A 21,486-nucleotide genomic window follows, 5' to 3' on the forward strand; every position below is an offset into this window, starting at 1 on the left:
CGCCGTGCACCCAGTGTCGGCCCAGGACGGGCTCGGGGTGAGGAGGGGCGGAGGGGGGTGCTGGGTGCTGACAGCCCGCTGGGATCCGCACCCAGGGCCCACGGCAGCCCGCTCACCCGCACAAGCCCCAGCACGCAGGGCCGCCCAGCTCTGACTCACCCACTGGGCTGGGCTGGGCCCGGCTGCCCTCAGCCTCCACACCCACCTTCCTTCCCAGTGCTGTGGTCCTTGGGAGGTGGGGTCAGTGTTTGGGGGGTGGGGAGTGGGCAGGGAGGGGTCAACAGCAAGCCCTGGGCTCCAGTGGGCCTGAGGAGGACTCAGCCTGGCCGAGCTACAGGGGGTCTCGGGGGAGATGCCCTGTCAACAGGCTGTGACGAAACCCTGGCTACCAGGGGCACTTTGGAGGCCGCCTCCACTGGCCATCCCAGGGAACCGGCATGGGGCACTCCTGCCGTCTGAAGAAGGTCCCGTGGGACAGCTTGCTCCAGCTGAACGTGCTGACTTGGAAACAATAATTGTGAACAAATAAAATTATTTTGTCAAGAATAATAAAAATGCCTTCGAGCAGTGCCCTCCCCTGGTGACAAGGGTGGGGCCAAGTGGGCAGCGACTCCTCCGGGGCTGGCAAGAGCAGTGTCAGACCCTCTGGAAGCAATTTGGCAGAGTCCTCTGCCAAGAGCCGTGAAAATGCTCCTGAACTCTGACCTAGATGCCACCCGACGGTGCCATTGGAGACAGGCTGCAGTGGAGCGACCACTTCAAACCATGGGCAGCACCAAAGGTACCAGCCACCACGGGGGGAGGCGTGGTGAAGGGCAGGAGGGGGCCTCCAAAAGGGAGATCCGCTCCTGGAGCCTGGGAATGTGACCTTATTTGGAAAAAGAGTCTTTTACAGTCATTAAATTAAGCTCATGAGATCAAGAGATCAGCCTGGATTATCTGGGTGGCCCTACATCCAAAGACAAGTGTCCTTATACAACAGAAGAAAAACCATGTGGCTATGGAGGGAGAGATTGGGGCGGATGCAGCCACAAGCCAAGGACAGCCAGCGGCAGGAAGAGGCGGGAAGGACCCTCCCCTAGAGTCTGAGATGGGGCTGGGGAGTGTGGGCCAGGGGACAGCCCCGCTGACACCTTGATTTCAGATTGTTGGCCCTAGAACTGGGAGAGACAAAATTTCAGCCAAGCAGTTGGTGGGAATTTGTGCAGCAGCCCTGGGAAGGGAATCCAGGGTGTCGAGCACCCAGAGGTCAACCAGGGCCCTTTGCTGGAGGAAGCGGGGGCTCACGGCCCACTCTGGGGGGCACAGTGGGAGTGCCCTCCACCCTCGCCTACTAGCAGTGCCCACCGGCCAGACCCACATGGAAGCGGATGGTGCCCCTGGCCAATCTGGGGGATGTGGGCTTGACCAGAGCAGGCAAGCCAGGCGGCACACAGCACAGGCACTGATCTGCCGGGCGGGCACAGAGCAGTCGGCCCTTCCGTGAGCAAGTCCAAGCTTGCTCTGCTCTCCGCGCGGCAGGCCAGTGAACCAGAGACGAGGGGTTGAGAGCAGGTGACTGAGAAGGTGGCACACTAACGTCTCACGAGAACGATCTTATTGGGGTCTGGATGCCAGCTTCTTTTACAGATCAGGGATGGGGGAGGTGAGGAAGTGAAGGAAAACGTCCATGAATGTTGCAAATACCTCCTAGAATGTCAAGCCTTAGGCAGGACGATGTGTTGATTTCTTCCTCCCTGCCATCTGGAGGAAGGTGGACAGGGTTCGCAATCAAGGCACTTTTTAACAGGCAGAGGAGCAGGATTCTCCAAGGCAGGTCATTCTGTATGATTGTGATAAAAAAAAAATAAGGAACGGCAAGCAAGTCAAACAAATAGTTCCAACACAGAGTCAGACTTGACTTTTCCTTGTGACACTTCAGGGTCCCAAGGTCTAGCCCCAAAGGCTGGGATGTCTCCAGGCTGCCCCTGGAACAGCGGATGGCTGGAGCAGCAGGTCAGAGGCACTCTCCTTGACCAATTTGCTGATGGGCACACGGAGTCTGAGAAGCCAGAGGTGCTTGCCTGGGGGGCCCAGAGGCAGGCCCAGGGGTCACCTTGCTCCTGCAGGTCCCTCCTGCCTTACGTGCCCCAGGTCCTCTTCTGCCCACTCCAGGCATCTCAGGCTTTGCCACCAGCCCCCCACCTCGGCCTTCCTCAGAGCCCCAGAGTCGGGGTCCTGCACCCAGGGCCGCCCAGCCGCGCTCTCCACGCTCATGTGCAGCAAGCACCCTGTCTCCAAACTTTCCCTGGGGTGGAGTGTGCATGGATGAGGCCAGGAACTCAGGCAGCTGAGCTCTGCGAGCACGCAGCAGGCGCTTCATAAATGCAGCAGCAGGCCCCCAGCTCCCGGGAGTGCAGGCCCCTAGCATCCCAACCCCAGGCGGGCAGGCCGAACTGGCCTTGGTTCCAGGCTTTCTGGGCTGCTCACGCCAAGGGGCCTAGCCTGTGCGGCTCCGTCTCGGTGAAGGCTCCCTGACAAGTCTCACCCGCAGAGACCACCCCTCTCTACGCTCCCTCTCCACCCAGCCTTCCCCGGGCCTGAGCCCCTGGTCGGCGGCCCGGTGGCCACCGGGACAGCGCACTGTGCAGAGAAACCCGCGCTCGGCCTCTCTGTGCTGGGGGGCCCGACGGTGCGACAGGGGGCCTCGCGGAGGAGCCGGCTCCCACGCCCTCCGAGACCGCCGGGCGCCCCCGCCCCGCCCCGCCCCCTCTAATCCCCTCCGCTGGCAGGGGCCAGGCCGGCCGCGGCCCCGCCCCCGGACCGCCCCAGGGGAGGGGCGTTTCCCCGCGCCCCACGAGTCGGGGCGGGCGTGGCCGGGGCGGGGCGGGGCGGGGCGGGAGCGGGCCGGCCCCCACTGGCTGCTGCGCGCCCGGCCGCCCGGGCTCAGTGCGCGGTGGCGGCGGCGGCGGCGCGGGCAGCTGACGCCGCGCGGTCCAGCTCGGCCCGGCGCACCAAGCACTGCCGAGCGGACGGCCGGAGGGACGAGGCGCAGGCGCTGGGCCGGCGCGCGGCGGGCGCGAGCGGGAGCCGCGCTCAGCGAGTCGGGCGCCCGGGGCCGCCAGGTCGGTGCGTGGGGACCCGGCGGGCGCGAGGGGTCCGGAGCGCGCGGCGGGCTCGGATCCCAAGCGGTGTCTGCGGTGGGGCCCGGCCGGGGCGCGGGCTTCCCGCTCTGGAAAGTTTGCCGCCGCCGCCGTCGCCGCCCTGGGAGGGCTCTGCAGCAGCCAGGGAGGGAAGGGGGAGGAGGGACCGCGGTGGGGAGGCGGCGGCCGGCGCCAAGCGGCCCGGGAGCCCTGGGCGGCGACGGCGGGCGGGCGGGGCGGCCGGGGATCGGAGGGGCCGGGGCGCGGGAGCCCGGCCACCGCCGCCTCCGCCCCTGCGCGCCCCGGCCCGCCCGCGTAACGAGTTGCCTGCTTCCTCCCGCAGACTCCGCAGCGGCGCCCTCCTCCCGCCGGTGCTAGAGCCGGGCCATGGGGGGCAGCATGCTGGCGCGCGCCGCCTGAGGACGCCGCACCCCCCGCCCCCGCGATGGGCGCCCCGGCTCGCGCCCTCGCGTTTTGCGTGGCTGTGGCGGTCATGACCGGCGCCGCCCTCGGGTCCCCGGGCGTGGAGCCCCGCGTCGCGCGGAGAGCGGCAGGTACGTGGGGACCCGGCGGGCGGCAGCGGCGGGGCCGGGGAACGGGCGCCGAGGTGGGTGTGGGGCGTTGGATGTCTGAGTGGGCCCCAGGGCACGCTGTGCGCTGGCATCGCGGGGCCGGCGTCCGGGTTTCTGCCGCCCGCCCTCCCCGGGGATCGGGGCCAGAGCTGGCGCGGCAGTTTGTGGGGCGCCTGGAGCCGCAGGGCTGCCACCCAAGTACGAGGCTGTGGCGGCGAGCTGGGCACCGCGGTGGCATCCGCGCTCCCCGCCCCCCGCCGCTCCCCAGCCGGCCCCCCGGGCGCGGTCGGGAGGGCTTGGGGGCTGCGTCTCCACGATTCCCATTGTTCTGCGGGGTCCGCACTGACAGAAAGTTCCTGCTGTTGTTGGTGCCGCTTCCTCAGCCCCCTTCGGGCCCCAGTTCATGGCCAGCTGCAGCCAAAGCAGACTCTGGACTTTGAAGGGAGGGTATGAAAGTGCGTCACCCCGCGGCTGGGCCCCAGCCCCTCAGTGGCCTGCACGACCAGGTGACACCTTCTAGTGCCTCCGTTCCCCCCATCCCAGCTCTCACGCCCCGTGAGTTAAGATGACTGCCCCCCTGGGGCGCCAGGCCGGGCTGGGAAGTGGTTAGCGCGCATGCCCGAGCGGCGTGGGGCTGTGGTCCCCCTCTGGCGACCAAGGTTCGGCGGGACGTCGAGGGTCGGCAGCGGAGGGTCTGAAGCGCGTCTTGGCGCCGGGCCCCGCCCCGCACACGCGCCGGGCCCCCCGAGGTGCAAGCGCGCACAGCCCCCCGGCCGAGCGCTCAGGGTGCCCACGTCCGGCACGCGCTCTGTCAGGCTCCCGGTGGCGGCCGGGCAGAGAGGGGAGGCCCGGGGGGCGGCCGTAGGGAGCCCGCCCCCCTGGAGACCGACGACTTTGGGGCGCTGGAGAGGGTCGGCGCGTGCGAGGGCTGAGCGCACCCCGGTCCGCGGCCGGGCGGCCGCGCGGAGGGAGGCCTTCGCCCGGTGAGCTCACGCCCCACCCGGGCGGGACCCGAACAGCCGCTCCTTTGTACCTCGGCGCGGCCACAGACGCGCATTGATGGCTGCCCGGCCTCGCGGGGAGGTGTGAGCCGGGCGGCTGCGGGCGCGCGGTGCCAGGGAGGCGGCGGCCGCGGGCTGGACGCAGGCAGATGGCGGCCCGCCCCTCCCCGAGCCCCCCGCGCCCCTTCCTGCGGCGGCGGCGGCGGCGGCCTCCCGGAACAATGTCATTTTTTTATGAATGAAAGTGGGCCCGGCGCTTGAATGTGCGTGTCATTCAGCGGCGTGACAGAGGCCGTCGGGAGGTCAGCGCGCGCTTTTAGCGCCTGCTAGGGCGGCCCCCGCTTCCAGGGGCGCCGAATAGGCGGCCGCGGGGGGTGGGGGGGCCGAATTAGCATTCGCATTCAGATAAAGATATTACTCCCTACGGCTGGGGAATGTCAACTAGCCCCGGGGGAGGGGCGGAGGGCGGGGCCCGGGCCTCCTGGACCCCCTGCGGCGCAGAGTTGGGGGCTGGGGGGGGGACGGGCAGCGGGCCCCCCCAACCCCCGCCCCACCTTAAGGGACTGCCGGCGTCCCCACCAGATGCGGGCCTGGGGTGGAAAGACCGAGGACCGGGCCCTTGCCTCTGCAGGAAAGTTGGCGAAACAGGTAGCCAGTTGAAAGATCAATAAACTTAATCCGGTTCCTGAAGGAGCTGCAGAGGCCTCGTGAAATTTACAAAGGTCCCAGCCTGGCTCTCTCCCAGGACCATAAGTTATGGCGCGAAGCCGGCAGAGGTCAAGGACAGTGGAGGAGGTTCCGCAGCAGGACTGCCCCGGCCATCCCGGGAGCCTTCCTTTCCACGTGGAGCCACGTTCTCAGTGAGGGCATGGGCAGGGGCCCCTACCCTTCAGGGAGGGGTCCCTGGGGGCTCGGGGCACGTCTCAGGAAGGCCCTGGTGGCAGCCTCCCCTGCCTGCTCCTCGGCAGGGCTGGACTTTGAGCCCCACGGGCCTCTGGGTGGTTCATTAACCTGGGCTGAGCCCGAGGCTGGACTTCTGGCCTCTGAGCCTCTGTGTGGAGCTGCAGAGCGTCCCCGCCCTACCCCTCAGGCCCTCAAGTCCCATGTGGGGCCCTGTCTGGGGCCCAGCACACCCCATTTTACAGTTGGGCCCAGAGAGGAGCTGGGGTCTTGTTGGAGGTGGGGACACAGTGCCAGGCAGTGGTTTGGGGGAGGGGCGGCCTGGATTCAGAAGTGAATGATGGCTTGTGGTGGGGAGCCTCTCTCAGGGGCGGGTCCTTAACCCCAGGCCCTGCTTGGGCCCCAGGTCGGGTGCTTGCCCGAAGCCTCAGTTTCCTTGCCCGTTCAGGAGTCCTGGTGGCCGGTTGTAGGAGGATTAGGCTGGATAATCCTGTAAACCCTCATTAGCCTCCGAATTAGTCAGGCCTCCGAATCCCACCCCTTTCTTTTTCTAACTTTGTTACCAAACCTTTCAGATTCTTTCCAGGTGGGGCCGGGGGAGAGAGGGGAAGGCCCTGACTTCAGGGTCCCTGTTGGGGTGCCCTCTGGGCTGTTGAAAGCATGTACCTGGTGGCGGAGAGCTTTGCGCGTCCAGGACCTGAGGGCTCTTCTCTTCCAGCAGCTCCAGGGGGCTCCTTTGAGTCAGGTCTGAATTCAATCCTTGTTCTCCTGGTCTCCCCTGACCCGGGCACACTCCCATGCGTTGAGGAGGCCTCAGCTGTAGTGAATGAGTGAACTGTAGGATGTGAGTTTGAGCAAACTCCAGGAGATGGTGAAGGACAGAGGAGCCTGGCGTGCTGCAGTCTTTGGGGTCACAAAGAGCTGGACAGGACTGAGCGACAGAACAACTGTAGTGACTCCAAACCAGGAGCAAGTTCCCCCAGCAGAGGCTGCAGCCTTCCCCACAGATGGGCTCCAGCTCTGGCCGGGTGGACAGCAATCCTGGGGCATAGCCCCAGGGCAGAATGGGTCTCAAGTCCCCTACTTGGGTGGCCTCCCTGTTCTGACAGTGGGGGAAACTGAGTCACCGGTGGTGAGTGGCAGTGTCACGGGGATTCTGGGCCTGGGAGACAGGGCCAGAGGAGGGCCTGGCGTGGCTTCTCCAGGGCGTGGTACCCCTTGGCGCCCCTCAATGAGCTTAGGCTTTGGGGGTGCAGGCGGGAGCAGGTGCTGTGGGCCCTCGGGGACAGACGCTGGCACGTGGCACCCGGCACCCACCGGGCACAGATGACGTTTGTTGTCCGCCAGGTGTGGCCCCTGTGGCTGTGCGGGTATGGGAAGGCCCTCTTGTATGGATCAAGGAAGGCTTTTCCCGAAGTCCTTGGGGACAGGGGGCTGAGTAGTCTCCGGCACGTGCCCCCTCTCCCCCACCCCAAGGCAGACTGCCCGCTGCGTCCTGTCCGTCACTCTGTATCTCCCTACCTGACCACCCTCTTGGCCCTTCCTGGTCTCCCCAGGTCCCCTGTGGCGCAGGGTGGGCCTGGTGGGCTGGACCTGCGGGAAGGAGTGATGCCCCCATCATCCCTGCCCGGGTCTGCTGCCATGCGGTGGGGCAGGATGGCGGGCAGGTCAGAGGTTGGCCCTCGGCTGGGTCCAGGCCCCGCCTTCCCCCGCCCCCCCACCAGCGATGACTGCAGGCGAGTCCGGCCTGGGGTCCGTTCTGAATCCTCCCAGCCCCTGCTGGACCGGGTTGAAGCGGATACTTGTGCGGGTGGCTTGATCTGCCGTCGCCTCCCAGACCAACCCAGAACCAACCGCTGTTGCCCTTGGGCCGGGGCCTGAGGCCGAGGCGGCCACAGCTAGCCTGTTCTTGGCCTTCTGGGGGGCCTCAGCCGGCTCCCAGCCCTGGGTGGTCCCCACACGACACCGTGGCTGGGACTGGGGGCTGCCTGTCAGGCCGGGAGCCCTGCCTGGGGGCCCAGGGGATGCAGACGCCACAGACAGTTGAAGGACCCCCCTGGTGGGCCCTGAGCCGGTGGGCCTCCGAGGTGGGCAGGCTGAGCAGGGCCTGTCCGAGGAGTTGGTGTGGCCAGAGTGGGCAGCTGGGCCTCGAATCTAGGCCACGCGTCAGCAGAATGACAAGTAAGGGTGCGGCGAACCCAGCTGGGTCTGCACGGCAGGACCACCCAGCCTTGTCCCGGGCCTGAAGCCCAGGCTGCCCAGGCATTGTCCGCCCTGGCAGCGAGACCTGGGCAGGCGGTCAGCCCCTGGGTCTTGGGCCTTGTTGGCCCCTTGGGATCTGGGTGGGCGCTGGGCAGGGGGAGGGCCCGGGGGCCTAGCGGACATCCGCAAGGACCCTCCAGCCCAGCCTCTTGGCACCTGCGGGGGAGGTGGGCTGGGGCTGCCCGCCTGGCCTGGGGGCCCTATGCTGGCCCCTCCGCCAGCCGAGCCTGGAGCCCTCCTGCTCCCACCTGCGTCCACGTCTGTAACGTGGGGTTCTCAGTCCCCTCATCCCACCAGCCAGACCCGGTTCCACACCCGCATGCATTTCTGATCCCTTTCCTGGTGCTCACTGCCGAGGCTAGTTGAGGTCCAAGACGCTCCCTTCTGGGTCGGCGTGTAGACCGGCCAGGCCCCTGAGGACCTCCACCCCAGGCCGGCCTTTCCCGTCTCAGCACCCAGACGTTCTGGGAAGTTTGGGGTGCTCCTTTGTATGCTGGGCAGTATCTGTTCTCAGGTCCCGGGGTGAGGGGCACCCCCTCCTGGGATGAGTTGCCTTGTCCCTTCCCCGTGTCATCCCCAGCTGAAGTCTCCACGAAGTCAGCCACGCATGCGCGCCCACCTCCCGCATGCTGAGCCTGTGAGGTCAGCGTGGATCTTAAACATTTCCAAGTGGTTGGAAAAAAAGCAGGAGGAATACTTCACGACACTCCGGAGTGTCCCGTGTCCACACAGCGTTTGACTGGCGCGGGCCCCCACCCGTCTCCTTGCGGGTCGCCAACATAGGAGGGTCGGCCCTGGCACCGCTGATGGTCATCCCTGTCCCGGCACGCCCTACGGGACGGCTGGCAGGACTGCTTCCCCGGTCCCCGCCTCCAGGCCCCAAACGGCCTGGTGCGTCCGGTGCTGTGTGGGGACACCTGCCTCACACCCGCATCTTGCCCACAGAGGTCCCGGGCCCGGAGCCCAGCCCGCAGGAGCGGGCCTTTGGCAGCGGGGACACCGTGGAGCTGAGCTGCCGCTTGCCGGCGGGGGTGCCCACAGAGCCCACCGTCTGGGTGAAGGACGGCGTGGGCCTGGCGCCCTCGGACCGCGTCCTGGTGGGGCCGCAGCGGCTACAGGTGCTCAACGCCTCCCACGAGGACGCCGGAGCCTACAGCTGCCGCCAGCGCCTCTCCCAGCGGCTGCTGTGCCTCTTCAGCGTGCGCGTGACAGGTAGTGGCGAGGGCGCTCCGGTGGGGAGGTGCAGGGAGGCCCGGCCGTAGGCCACTCCTCGCATTGCCTTCTCACCTGCGTTACAGATGCTCCGTCCTCAGGGGACGACGAAGGTGGGGACGACGAGGCCGAGGACACAGGTGAGACCAGGCTCCAGGTGCACGGGGCTGCGCAAGTGGGGGTCTGCCTGCCCACTGGGGCCCCGCCCTGCCCGCCCCACGAGACCGAGGCCCGGGGACCGCCTCCGTGTGGGGTGACGGGTGCCCACCCCAGGCTCTGGGGGCAGGTGAGGCGTGGGGGGCACACTGTGCTACAGGGCTGGGGGCCGGGGCTCCAGGAGCACCCAGGGGGCTGGTATGGCCAGGGCTGGGGGGCCAGGCTTGGGGTCACTCCCGCGTGGCGTGAACCAGGGCAGGGGGAGGCAGACGGGTTCAGACAAATGGGAGGCACCTGGGATAGCCTAGGCAAAAGGGGGAGGACATGGGTGTTGAGTGGCTGTAAGTGTCTGGTGTCCATGCGGCCGTGGGTGTCAGTGTGGCCGTCAGGGTGTCCATGGGTGTCAGGGTGTCTCTGGGTGTCTGGGCGCCAGCGTGGCTGTGAGTGTCAGGGTGCCAGCGTGGCTGTGAGTGCCAGCGTGGCCGTGGGTGTCAGGGTGTCTGGGTGTCTGTGGGTGTCTGGGTGCCAACGTGGCCGTGGGTGTCAGGGTACCAGTGTGGCCGTGAGTGCCAGCGTGGCCATGGGTGCCAGCATGGTCGTGGGTGTCAGGGTGTCTGGGTGCCAGCGTGGCCATGGGTGCCAGCGTGGCTGTGGGTGTTAGGGTGTCTGTGGGTGTCTGGGTGCCAGCGTGGCCGTGGGCATCAGGGTGTCTGGGTGCCAGTGGGCCATGGATGCCAGCGGGCCGTGGGTGTCGGGCGCAGGTGCGTGTACTGGGAAGGGGCTGCCGCAGTGGTTCTTGGTGGCAGCTTGCGGGTGCCAGCACCCAGGTACCTGGGCCTGGAACAGCAAGTGGCAGGGGGCTTTGCCCAGCGTGGAGGGGCCGGTCTGGGGAGGTGGGCTGTTTTTGGAGGAGCTGAGTTTGCAATGCCACGAGATGTGGGGTGGAGGTGAGGGGACCCAGTGGGTGCCCTGTCCGTCTTCTCCCTCCACCCTGGTGGGCCCCGCCCACTCTGGGGGTGGTCTTCCCCTGTGGCTGCAGCACAGGGAGCCAGGCAGCTGGTGGGGCTGCTGGCCTCACCAGCCCAGCCCCAAAGGAGAAAAACCAGCTGGGCTGTGAGGGTGGGGCTGGACAGTCCCAGAAGGCAGGGTGGGGAGCAGGGCCTCCCAATGTCCTGTCACCCACGGGGCAGAGCGTGGCCTGCGGTCTCGCAGATGCCCGCGGGCTCCCAGCCAGCCTCAAGGCTCCGGGTTCTCTGGGTGGCTGGGTGGTGCCCATCCATTGAGCCGGGCGTCCTCACCTGGTGTGCCCTGGTCCCTGTGCCAGTTGGTGGGCCCACCCCGATGGGCCCACCTAGGTGGGCGGTGATCCTGAGACACCTCTGCGTCCTGGGTCACAGTGCGGTGCCCTGGACCCCCCAACTGGAGCTGGCGTTTGAGGGAAGTGAGGGGACCTGGCTTTGGGCGTGCCAGGAGGTGGCGTTCAGGCTACTGGAAGCTCGTCCAGCCCTGGGCGGGGATCTTCAAAAGGCTGACATCCCCTCCGCAGGCGGGAAACAGGCTGGAGAGGGACAGGCAAGCCTCTACCCACCCCACCCCGTCACAGCCTTCCCTCCCTCCCCGGACAGCTGGGGCCCCTTACTGGACGCGGCCTGAGCGGATGGACAAGAAGCTGCTAGCGGTGCCGGCCGCCAACACGGTTCGCTTCCGCTGCCCGGCTGCTGGCAACCCCACGCCATCCATTACCTGGCTGAAGAACGGCAAGGAGTTCCGGGGCGAGCACCGCATCGGGGGAATCAAGGTGGGCCCGCGGAGGGGGGCGGTGCAGGGCGGGGGGTGGGGGGCACGGCGCCCGCCGTCCGCTCACCGGAGTCCACCTGCAGCTGCGGCAGCAGCAGTGGAGCCTGGTCATGGAGAGCGTGGTGCCCTCGGACCGCGGCAACTACACGTGCGTCGTGGAGAACAAGTTCGGCAGAATCCAGCAGACCTACACCCTGGACGTGCTGGGTGAGGCCCCGGACGCGGGGGCGGGGGCGGGGGCGGCGCGCAGGCCGGCAGCCTCTGAAGCCCTCCCCGCGCCCCGCAGAGCGCTCTCCGCACCGGCCCATCCTACAGGCCGGGCTGCCCGCCAACCAGACAGCCGTGCTGGGCAGCGATGTGGAGTTCCACTGCAAGGTCTACAGCGACGCCCAGCCCCACATCCAGTGGCTCAAGCACGTGGAGGTGAACGGCAGCAAGGTGGGGCCCGACGGCACGCCCTACGTCACCGTGCTCAAGGTGGGCACCGCCACCGGCCGGCTGGGCGGGGAGGGTGTGCCAGGCCGGAGGCCTGTCGGTCTGGGCCTGGGGGAGATGCAGCGGGGTCGGCCTGGGGGGCAGGGTCTGTCCGCGTTGGCCTGCAGACCCAGAGCGGAGCTCTCCACCGCCTGCCCAGGCGCCTCCCTGGGCCCTCAGGGCAGGGCTGTGTCCGCTCGGTTCCCATGGCCCTGGGGGTGGGGGCCACCCGAGTTGGGGCGATTGCGACATTTGCCGCCCAAAGAGAAACATCTGTTAAGACACACGATGGGGCTGAGGGGCGGGATCAGGAGTACAGACTGGGGGCGGGGCGGTGCCCGGAGCTCTCAGGCCTGGCAGCGTTGTGGCTGGGACCCCAGGGGTGGGCGGTCTGAGCGCCCCGAGGAGGGCCTCTCTGAGGGTCAGCGGGCGGCGGGGGTGCATGACGGGCAGTTGTGTCCAGTGTGAGCACAGTGCCCGCCGTGAGGTGTCTCCATGCCTCCTCCAGGCAGCCCTCCTGGCTGGCGCCGCCTGGTCTGCCCACCCGTTCCTCGGGGCCGGGCGAGGGCCAGCTCCTCGGCAGTCACGCCCGTGTGTCCGGCGGGGCCCCCGCGCCTGAGCCGGGTCTCTTGTCCCCGCAGTCGTGGATCAGTGAGAGTGCGGAGGCCGACGCCCGCCTCCGCCTGGCCAATGTGTCCGAGCGTGATGGGGGCGAGTACCTCTGTCGAGCCTCCAATTTCATAGGCGTGGCTGAGAAGGCCTTTTGGCTGCGTGTTCACGGGCCCCCAGCAGGTAACAGCTCTGTCCCACGCCTGCCTGGCACGCCGAGCTCCAGCTCCGATGCCCTGGCCCTGTGCCCACCCGCACGCCCCACCATCCCGCCCCACGACCCTGGCTCACACTGTGCTCCCGGCGTGGCCGCCTCTGCACCTTGACCCCCCCGGCCTCCATTGTGACTGCCTGCTCTGATCCCCCACGGCCTGCACTGACCCACCTGCACCCCGTTTGTGCCCCCGATGCTCTTGCCCCAGGGCCGGGCCTGAGCACCCGTCTGCAGCTGCTCTAACACTTGCGCCCTTTCTTTCTGTCTGTCCGTCTCTCTGTCCCCTCCTCTGTCTCTGGCCCCAGCTCCCATGGCTGCTCACTTCTGCCCGGCCCTGTTGCCGCACCCCCCGCAACCTCCCTGCCCCCCCGCCTGCCCTCTTCCCCCGGTGCACGTGCGCCCTGCCTGCTATGCTGACAGCCAACACGTCTGGCTCACCTGGGACAGAGGACTCGCCGGTGGAGGGACTGGCTTCGGGCTCGGTGTGGACGCGCGGGGCAGAGGCCGCTCGGCCGCAGTGGCCGCAGTCGCGGTGGTGGTGGCGGCGTTTTCCTTGCAGCCTGGCCGGATCGGTGCCAAGTGGACTCTGGCTGCGGTGCCCGTGGGCTGCTCTTGGCACTCTCCTATCGCGCTGTGTTCTCTCTTTGTAGACGGCGGGCGCTAACACCACCGACAAGGAGCTAGAGGTTCTATCCTTGCGCAATGTCACCTTTGAGGACGCGGGGGAGTACACATGTCTGGCGGGCAATTCTATCGGGTTTTCCCATCACTCTGCGTGGCTGGTGGTGCTGCCAGGTACCAGCTTCTGCTGCTCTCGCTCTGTCCTCTTGGGGCTCGGGACGCGCCAGTGCCGCCGGAGAGGCCAGGGGACTGCAGAGCCCTCCGGCCGGGTTCTGCACCCGGCCTGCGGGCAAAGTCCACTCGGCCCTGTCTTAGCCCAGATGTGCCTCCCCCCATAGCGCCCCGGCCCAGCGGGGTCCCCGGCAGCTGATGCGGTGGTACTGGCATCTCCCGGGTGGTGGGTGAGGGTGCTGCTGGCTCTGCTGGGCTCTCTTCTCTCCTGGGTCTGTCTGCTCCTCGTGGCCTGCGCACTTCTGGCTGCTGAAGACTCAATGAGGCCTTGGCACTCCCCCCAACCCCACCGGGGGTGGGGTCTGTACCCTGTCCTGGCCCCCCACCTTGCCCGCAGCTCCAGCTTGGGGCAGCGCGCGGGCCCCCGTGATGCTGGGCCAGGCTGCCGACGCCTGTGTCTTTGCAGCTGAGGAGGAGCTGGTGGAAGCCGGTGAGGCTGGCGGTGTGTTCGCGGGTGTCCTCAGCTACGGGCTGGGCTTCCTCCTCTTCATCCTGGCCGTGGCCGCCGTTACGCTCTACCGCCTGAGGAGCCCCCCCAAGAAGGGCCTGGGCTCGCCCGCGGTGCACAAGGTCTCCCGCTTCCCGCTCAAGCGACAGGTAACAGAAAGTAGATACCAGGTTCCGAGCCCACCCGTGCCCTTGCCCGGCCCGCTGCCCTGGCCCCCGAGTGCGTCCGGTCTGTAGAATCTGAGGATATAGGGGTGTGAGCCAAGCCCTCCCTGGTCTTCACAGTCACCCCGCAGAGCCAGGTTACTCCGGGGCAAAACGTGTTAAAAACCTCCACTCAGCACCACAGGGGCAGAAGTCAGGCCCTGCTCGGGCATGTGGTCCGTGGGAGCCGCACTCCGGGCCCTGGCTGCCCGGCCCCGCGGCACCAACCTGCCCCTGCCGACCCAGCAGGTGTCCTTGGAGTCCAGCTCATCCATGAGCTCCAACACACCGCTGGTACGCATTGCCCGGCTGTCCTCGGGCGAGGGCCCCACCCTGGCCAACGTCTCTGAGCTCGAGCTGCCCGCCGACCCCAAGTGGGAGCTGTCCCGGGCCCGGTCAGTAGTGTGCGCAGGCCTGGGGCCCTGCCCCGGTCGGGAGTGTGGGGGCACAGAGGATGGGGGTCCCATGGTGGGGAGGGGTTCCCACTTGGGCCTGACTGAATTCAGATGGGAGTCAGTTAGGCCTCTGATGAACATGGGGCTGGACGCCCCCTCTGAGATGGGTGAGGGGGACCCCACTCTTGGAAAAGTGCCCTCACAGTCAAGAGGTCAGGGGGTAGTGTCCTTTATCACCATTAGCAGGGCTGCTGGGGCGAGTGTGGAGGGCTTCCTGGAGGCGGCGGCCTGACCTCGCGCTGCCTGGAAGAGGGCCTCAAGCAGGCAGGTGTGCTCATGGCCCCTCTGCTTCTGCTACCAGGCTGACCCTGGGCAAGCCTCTCGGGGAGGGCTGCTTCGGCCAGGTGGTCATGGCAGAGGCCATTGGCATCGACAAGGACCGAGCTGCCAAGCCTGTCACGGTGGCCGTGAAGATGCTGAAAGGTGATGGTTGGGTGGGATGTGGCGAGGGGGCCCATGCCAGGCTGGACGGCCCTGCCTGACTCCGCTGCCCATCCCCGCACAGATGACGCCACGGATAAGGACTTATCGGACCTGGTGTCCGAGATGGAGATGATGAAGATGATCGGAAAACACAAGAACATTATCAACCTGCTAGGCGCCTGCACGCAGGGCGGTGAGAGCGCGGCTCTGCAGGCGGGGCGGTGGGCGGGGCCTGCACGTGGGCGGGGCCGCACGCGGGGAGGTGGGTGGGGCTTCATGCGGACCGGTGGGAGTAGCCTGCACTCAGGGCGGTGAGGGCCGTGAGCGGGGGCCGCACGCAGGCGCTGGGGGCGGGGCCGCGCGGGGGCGGAGCGGTGGGAGGCCAGCAGGGCGCCCCTCTGAGCCCCTCCCGCGCCCCCAGGGCCCCTGTACGTGCTGGTGGAGTACGCGGCCAAGGGCAACCTGCGGGAATACCTGCGGGCGCGGCGGCCCCCGGGCACTGACTACTCCTTCGACACCTGCCGGCTGCCCGAGGAGCAGCTCACCTTCAAAGACCTGGTGTCCTGCGCCTACCAGGTGGCGCGGGGCATGGAGTACCTGGCCTCGCAGAAGGTGAGCGGGGCCGGGGGGTGGGACAGGGCGCGGTGGTTGGAGAGGCTGTGGGACTGGCTCAAACCCGCGCCCTCCACCCCCAGTGCATCCACAGGGACCTGGCGGCCCGCAACGTGCTGGTGACTGAGGACAACGTGATGAAAATCGCCGACTTCGGCCTGGCTCGTGACGTGCACAACCTCGACTACTACAAAAAGACCACAAACGTGAGCTCAGCCCGAGGAGGTGGGGGCCCTCGAGCCAGGAGGGCGCCTGGCAGCCAACACGCCCCCTTCCTCCCCCCAGGGCCGCCTGCCCGTGAAGTGGATGGCACCCGAGGCCTTGTTTGACCGCGTCTACACCCACCAAAGTGACGTGTATGTGGCCCCAGACTTCGCAGGGGCGTGGGCGGGGGGTGGAGCACAGGCCGCTGGGGGCAGGCACTGGGAAGCTCTTGGGGGCAGCCCCCTGGCCCGAGCCCTGCGCTCGGGTCTGTTCCAGGGCTGATGCGGCCGTGCCCCCTACCACCCACAGCTGGTCCTTCGGGGTCCTGCTCTGGGAGATCTTCACGCTGGGGGGCTCGCCGTACCCCGGCATCCCCGTGGAGGAGCTCTTCAAGCTGCTGAAGGAAGGCCACCGCATGGACAAGCCGGCCAACTGCACGCATGACCTGTGAGTGCGCGCCCGCCGCGGGGGAGGGGGAGGCCAGCCCCGAGGGCGGGGCACTGGGAATGCAGCGCAGGGCCGACCTGCGTTTCCTTCAGGTACATGATCATGCGCGAGTGCTGGCACGCCGCGCCCTCGCAGAGGCCCACCTTCAAGCAGCTGGTGGAGGACCTGGACCGTGTGCTCACCGTGACGTCCACCGACGTGAGTGTGGGTCCGCCCCGCCCCGCGAGGGCTCCCGTGCGGAGCCTGTGCCGCGCTGACCGCAGCCCGCCTGCCGCCCGCAGGAGTACCTGGACCTGTCGGTGCCCTTCGAGCAGTACTCGCCGGGCGGCCAGGACACCCCCAGCTCCGGCTCCTCGGGGGACGACTCCGTGTTCGCTCACGACCTGCTGCCCCCGGCCCCATCCGGCAGCGGAGGCTCGCGGACGTGAAGGGCCGCGGCCAGCTGGCCGAGCCCCCATCAATGTGAGAACAGACCCCAGCCCACCATGCTGCCGCTGGCGTGCCATGATCACCGGGTCCCGCCGGCCCGGGCCCAAGACCTGGAACGGGTGGACGGATGGACAGACAGCGTCACGTGTGTGTGTGCGTGTGTGTGGGCGTGCGTGCACGCACGCATGTGTGCTCTGGGGTCCCTGGGGTGCTCGCCCTGCTGTGCGGTGACCTCTTGGCCACCTGGACGGGCAGCACCAGGGACCAAACGTAGAATGTAAGGGGCTCCTCCCATGGGGCCCCTCTCCGGGCTCCCTGCCCCGCCCCCGGCCCCCCACAGGGAGCACCGGGGTGGGGGGTGCTGGCCAGGCTCTTGTGTCCAGAGCGGGCCGAGGCCCCTCCAAGCGCCCAAGCTGAGCCTACAGGGAAGCCCCCGTGTGGCGCACCTCCCCCCACAAGTGGCACCTTCCTCCTGGGGTGTTAGCAGCCCCCACCTCCAGGCCTCCCCACTCCCCACCCTGCCCCCACAGAGACTGAAATTACGGGTACCTGAAGGCAGGAGCCTTTAACTTCTATCTGAAAGGTTTATTCCAGAAATGAGTGTACATTTATATAAATAGATGCTGTGTAATATGATATACACATACGTATATATATAAATATCTATATGGGAGAAGGCAGGCCGGTACAACTGAGGCTCGGGACCCTGAGGGTGCAGGGGCAGGGGGCGGGGCCCCTTAGCCTGGGGAGGCCCAGGGGACTGCTGTTGAGACAAACGCAGAAACCACGGGGTAGGGAGGGGCTTTTCTGTCCTTGGACCCGAATATTTGTAAAGTTATTTATCGACCCCCAGAGCCATGTCCTGTCGCTCCCCAGGGCCCTAGTGTTTAGCCAGCCGCATGGCAGAGGTTTAACTTATTAACAGTGAAAAGGTTTATGCTTCGTTTAGGGGATTGCTGAGGGTGCCTCCAAGCCTGCACCCCAAGGCTGGAGCCAACCCCCAGGCACCCTAAAGGGTCATTAATAGTTTGAGATGATTCCATGAGGATATTTTATTTCCTTTGGCCTTCTTTTGCAGGAGAAGTAGATTTCTATAGGATTTTTCTCTAGGAGATTTATTTTTTTAGACTTCAAAGCAAGCTGGTATTTTCATACAATTTCTTCTAATTGCCATGTGTTCCAGGCAGGGAGGCAATTTCAGGGGGGGCCACCCCTGCATGCAGGTTCAGATGTTATTAGATGTTACAAGTTTATATATATCTATATATATAATTTATTGAGTTTTTACAAGATGTATTTGCTGTAGATTTAACACTTCTTACGCAATGCTTCTAGACTTTTATAGCTCAGACTGCTACCTTTCAAAGCTTGGGAAAGAAAGCCACAGATTCAGTTTTGTTACTTTTTGTACTGTTAACGGCCCTGAGTTTGGGCGGCTGTTCTCTGCTTGTCAGCAGGCTCGGAGCAGTCTCTGTTCTCAGGGACTCCTGCCTTGTGGGGGCCAAACCGGCAGACGTGCTTTCCAAAAAATAAACAGACACCTGGTTCAGATCTGTGCTCTCTTGTCTCTCTCGTCTTTCTTGTCGTGTGGTCGCAGGCAGCTCCCAGGTCCTCCCTGCCCTCCTGGGACAGGTCCCATCATCTGTCCCCTGAGGAGGGTGGGTTCCCTGGTTGCACCAGGGGTGGGGGCCTCCAGACTGGACTGGCTGCCTGGGTCTCACTCTCCGGGGCCTTCCGGCCCAGATCTCTGGCACAGGGGCCCGCCACAGGAGGTCACTGGTGGTTTTCACTGCCTTGGTCTGGGGTATCCAGGGGCAGGGGATGCAGATGATGTGTTTGTGGGAAGGGGCAGTGAGGAGAGGCTGGGCCTGGCCATCCTGTCTGTCCCCAGCTCATGGAGTTCAGGGACTCGGGGGGGTCACGTCCAGGTACCTGTTGCTGGTTCCAACGCCCCCCTTTGTCTGCTGACCCAGTCAGCTGGGGAAAGGGAGGCTTCGAGGTGGCTGCCCCCACCACCCCCAGCCCCGGCCATGGAACCCCATGTAAACAAAGCCCAGGGCTCCAACAATCTGCAGTCCTGGTCACACTCCTGCTCCTGGCTGGCTTCCCTCCCCATCCCAGGCCTGGCACCCACTTGGGTCCCACCATCGCCCCCTGCACAACTTCCAGCAGGCACTGTATATCAGTACTCTGGCTGGTCAGTCAGGGAGCTGAGGCCCAGTAACAGGATCTGGGCCTGCTTACTGCAGAGTTCAGAGACTGAGGGAGGCACGACAGCAGAGCACCCATGCAGCAGTGGTGGGGATGAGTCTGGGAAAGCTTCCTGGAGGAGGCAACGGTGGTGCCCAGGGGGAGGCTAGGGTGGGTTCAGGGACAGGTGGCTGTGCGGACTCCCTGGGACTGAGCACTGGCCAGGGCTGGCTGTCGCTCCCCAATGCACCCCTGGTGTGCGACCTGGTGCCCCTCTGTCCCTCATGTCCCAGCATCTTGAGGGACAAGCCAGCCACTGGGCACTGTGAATTTTTATTCTGGCTTCAAAGAAACTTGCTCCCTTTATCGCTGAGTTCAGCTCAACTTTCAAGTGAGGGGTTTCTGGGCCCTCTTTCTCGAGACCAGGAGAGGCTGCTAGGTAGGGGCTTGCCTCTGGATAACGGCGCCGCCCAAAGCCTGACCACTCGGGAAAGTGCCTCCGGCCCCTCCCAAGCCTCTCCAGCCTGCCAGAGACCCCGTGTTTGTGTCCAGTGCTCGGGGGACACGCGGCGATAGCGGCGGAGAGGGCAAGGAGGCCAGGGAAGGCCAGAGCACGGAAGGCGCGGGCGAGGCCGGGACGGGCGCAGCGCGGGCGAGGCGCGCCCTCTAGCGCCGGCCGGGCAGCGTCCCCGCTGCGCCCCGGGCTCCTCTCCGGCCTGGCCCGGGGCTGAGGGCTCGGTGCGCTGTCTGAACAGCCAGGGGTTCGGGGGCCGGCGCGGGGCGGCCTCCTGGGACACAGGACAGAGACCCAGAGCTGGCCTCTAACCGGAGAAACGGGCCCCGGCGTGTAGGCTGGGGCGCCAGGCAGCGGGGCCGGACAGTGGCCAGCCCACTCCTCCGCGCGCCCGCACCTGCACGCCCCTCAAGCCCCAACCCGCCCCGCCCCGCCCCCGCCCATCAGCCTGGCCCCGCCCCCACCGCGACCCCGCCCCCGCGCACCTGGCCCCGCCCCTCACCAGCCTGGCCCCACCTCCACCCGCGGCCCCGCCTCCATCGCTGCTCCTCTCCTCGCCCACCTGGCCCCGCCCCCACCCGCGGCAAGCAGATGGGGGTCCCGCCCAGGCCCGGGGCGGGCCGCAGTGTCTAAGGTGCAAGGCACAAACACCCTGCCCGCCCTCGGAAGCTCTAGAGCCCCCAGTCTCCAATCCTGGACTCTTGGCCTGGCCTCGCCCTCTGCCTTCCCCTCAGGGCCCCTGGGATGCATCACCGGGCTGGTGTGTCTGCACCTCCGTCCTGGCCCCCTCGCTTTCGGAATCCTGTTCCCACCCTGTGGAGGCCGCCTGCCCACCTTGCCAGGCTGGACACCGACCTCGCAGTGTCCTCTTCCCCAGGCAGGTGCATGAACGCCCTTGGCCGCAGCTACTTCTCCGCTGCCGTCTTGGGGAGGCTGCGGCACCACACATGTAAAAACATGTGCCCCCACCGGGAAAGAAGGTCCCCAGCCACTGAGAACAGGCTGTAAATCAGGACCCCATCTGGCTGTCCCTCCCCAGGCCTCATCTGAACAGCCCTGCCCTCCTCTGCTGCATGTGGCTTGTGGAGGGGCACGGCCATGGACATGCTGGTGGCTCCTGTGGGTCTGACTTCCCTGGCTGGGCATGAGGCAGTGCCTGGGGCACACGGCTGGTGGCCCTCACACCCAGCTGCCCACCGGCCACTCCAGCTCCCTGTCCCCATGATGGCCATCCCGGGAGGCTGCACCCAGCACAGGTGGCTCCCAGCATTTCTCCCAGCCAGTCCATGGGCTGGAATTCTCCCTAAAGAGCTTCCTGGGATGGGCTCCACTTCCTCCTGAGAAGGCCGGGTGCCCCCAGTTCCTTCCCGTCCATCACCTGTTCTGTCACTCTGTTGGCAGGGACGGAGTTTCCTCAGCGTCACCTGGATGTGTGGATTTTTTTTACAGTCGATTAAGTCTTCACGGTTATGGATACTCATTTTGACCTCAGTTTGGCCAGAAGCATCCCTTCAGGTTTGCTGCAGAGTCCCCTGACTGCAGCCCCGACTCTGTAAGCCACCCCTGCCCCACCCTCGGTCAGCTGTGCCTCCTGGTGCCCCTTCATGCGGCCTTCTCAACTACGCACGTGAGAAGCCTCTTGTCCCAGGGCACCAGCTTGTGCCTGCAGCTCATGCAACCCTTGTCCCTGGCCACCTCCCAGCAGAGTGGACACATTCAGTGCACAGCATAGGGGGTCTGGTGCCTGCTGGGGTGAGATGAACCTCGGATGGGAGCCACTGCAGCCCAGCAGCCCCTTGTCTACGCCTGCATCCGCAGGGACCATCATCCTCCCACCGAGCCGCACGTGAGCGCAGAACCCACGGGGTGGAAACAAGTGGCCAAGGCCCAGCTCAGGGGCACAGGGTGTTGGGGGTCAGCAAAGGCGGAAGGAACCCCCCGTGGGGCTGTGGCCAGTGCAGGGGGGAGGCCGCCTGCGGCAGGCCAGACTTCCCCTGCTGGGAGGGAGGGCGACAGGATGGTGCCTGTCCTGCTCCTTGAACCATCTGCCCGGCGGCCCTCCTGGCTGGGCGTCAGTTGTCTGCCCAGGCAGGGCACACCCCTGGAGCCGAGATGTGGGCCTGGGGGTGGCAGGCCTGGCTGGTTCTCTTGGCTCTGCCCAGGTGTTGGGGGGCCTGCAGGGCCTCGGGACCCCTGAGACAGGGGAGGCCCTGGCAGGTGCTTCCCCCGACCCCAGGAGCCCTCAGTCTCTCAGGATTTCCCCCTCCTGGTGATCCCTTGGCCAGGGTCCCAGCCCTGCCCACTGGGGACCATCCCCCAGGCCCACTGAGGGCTGTGGGGAGGAGAGGCTGCCACAGCAACCTGGTCAGAGGATCCCGACAGCCCAGTCA

At 66.6% G+C, this 21,486-nt stretch overlaps 1 protein-coding gene across 8 annotated transcripts; it reads left to right on the forward strand.

Annotated features, from left to right (window-relative positions):
* Positions 1–2,928: 2,928 nt before the first annotated feature.
* Positions 2,929–17,948, forward strand: FGFR3 (fibroblast growth factor receptor 3). Of its 8 annotated transcripts, none has more exons than XM_070372864.1 (18): positions 2,929–3,104; positions 3,466–3,676; positions 8,803–9,069; positions 9,156–9,209; positions 10,851–11,023; positions 11,106–11,229; positions 11,309–11,499; positions 12,138–12,288; positions 13,578–13,774; positions 14,072–14,217; positions 14,579–14,700; positions 14,783–14,893; positions 15,122–15,312; positions 15,396–15,518; positions 15,598–15,668; positions 15,826–15,963; positions 16,056–16,161; positions 16,245–17,948. In XM_070372864.1, exons 2-18 carry the CDS (start codon positions 3,568–3,570, stop codon positions 16,389–16,391), a joined length of 2,421 nt encoding a protein of 806 aa, XP_070228965.1. In that variant the 5' UTR covers positions 2,929–3,104; positions 3,466–3,567; the 3' UTR covers positions 16,392–17,948. The 8 variants fall into 8 exon arrangements, with proteins under 8 accessions (XP_070228965.1, XP_070228966.1, XP_070228968.1 ...); XM_070372865.1 differs by having other exon boundaries at positions 13,578–13,768; positions 14,069–14,217; XM_070372867.1 differs by lacking the exon at positions 12,138–12,288 and adding an exon at positions 12,970–13,114.
* Positions 17,949–21,486: the final 3,538 nt, after the last annotated feature.

The sequence above is a fragment of the Bos mutus genome, chromosome 6, assembly GCF_027580195.1.
Source record: "Bos mutus isolate GX-2022 chromosome 6, NWIPB_WYAK_1.1, whole genome shotgun sequence".
Taxonomy (NCBI): Eukaryota; Metazoa; Chordata; class Mammalia; order Artiodactyla; family Bovidae; genus Bos; species Bos mutus.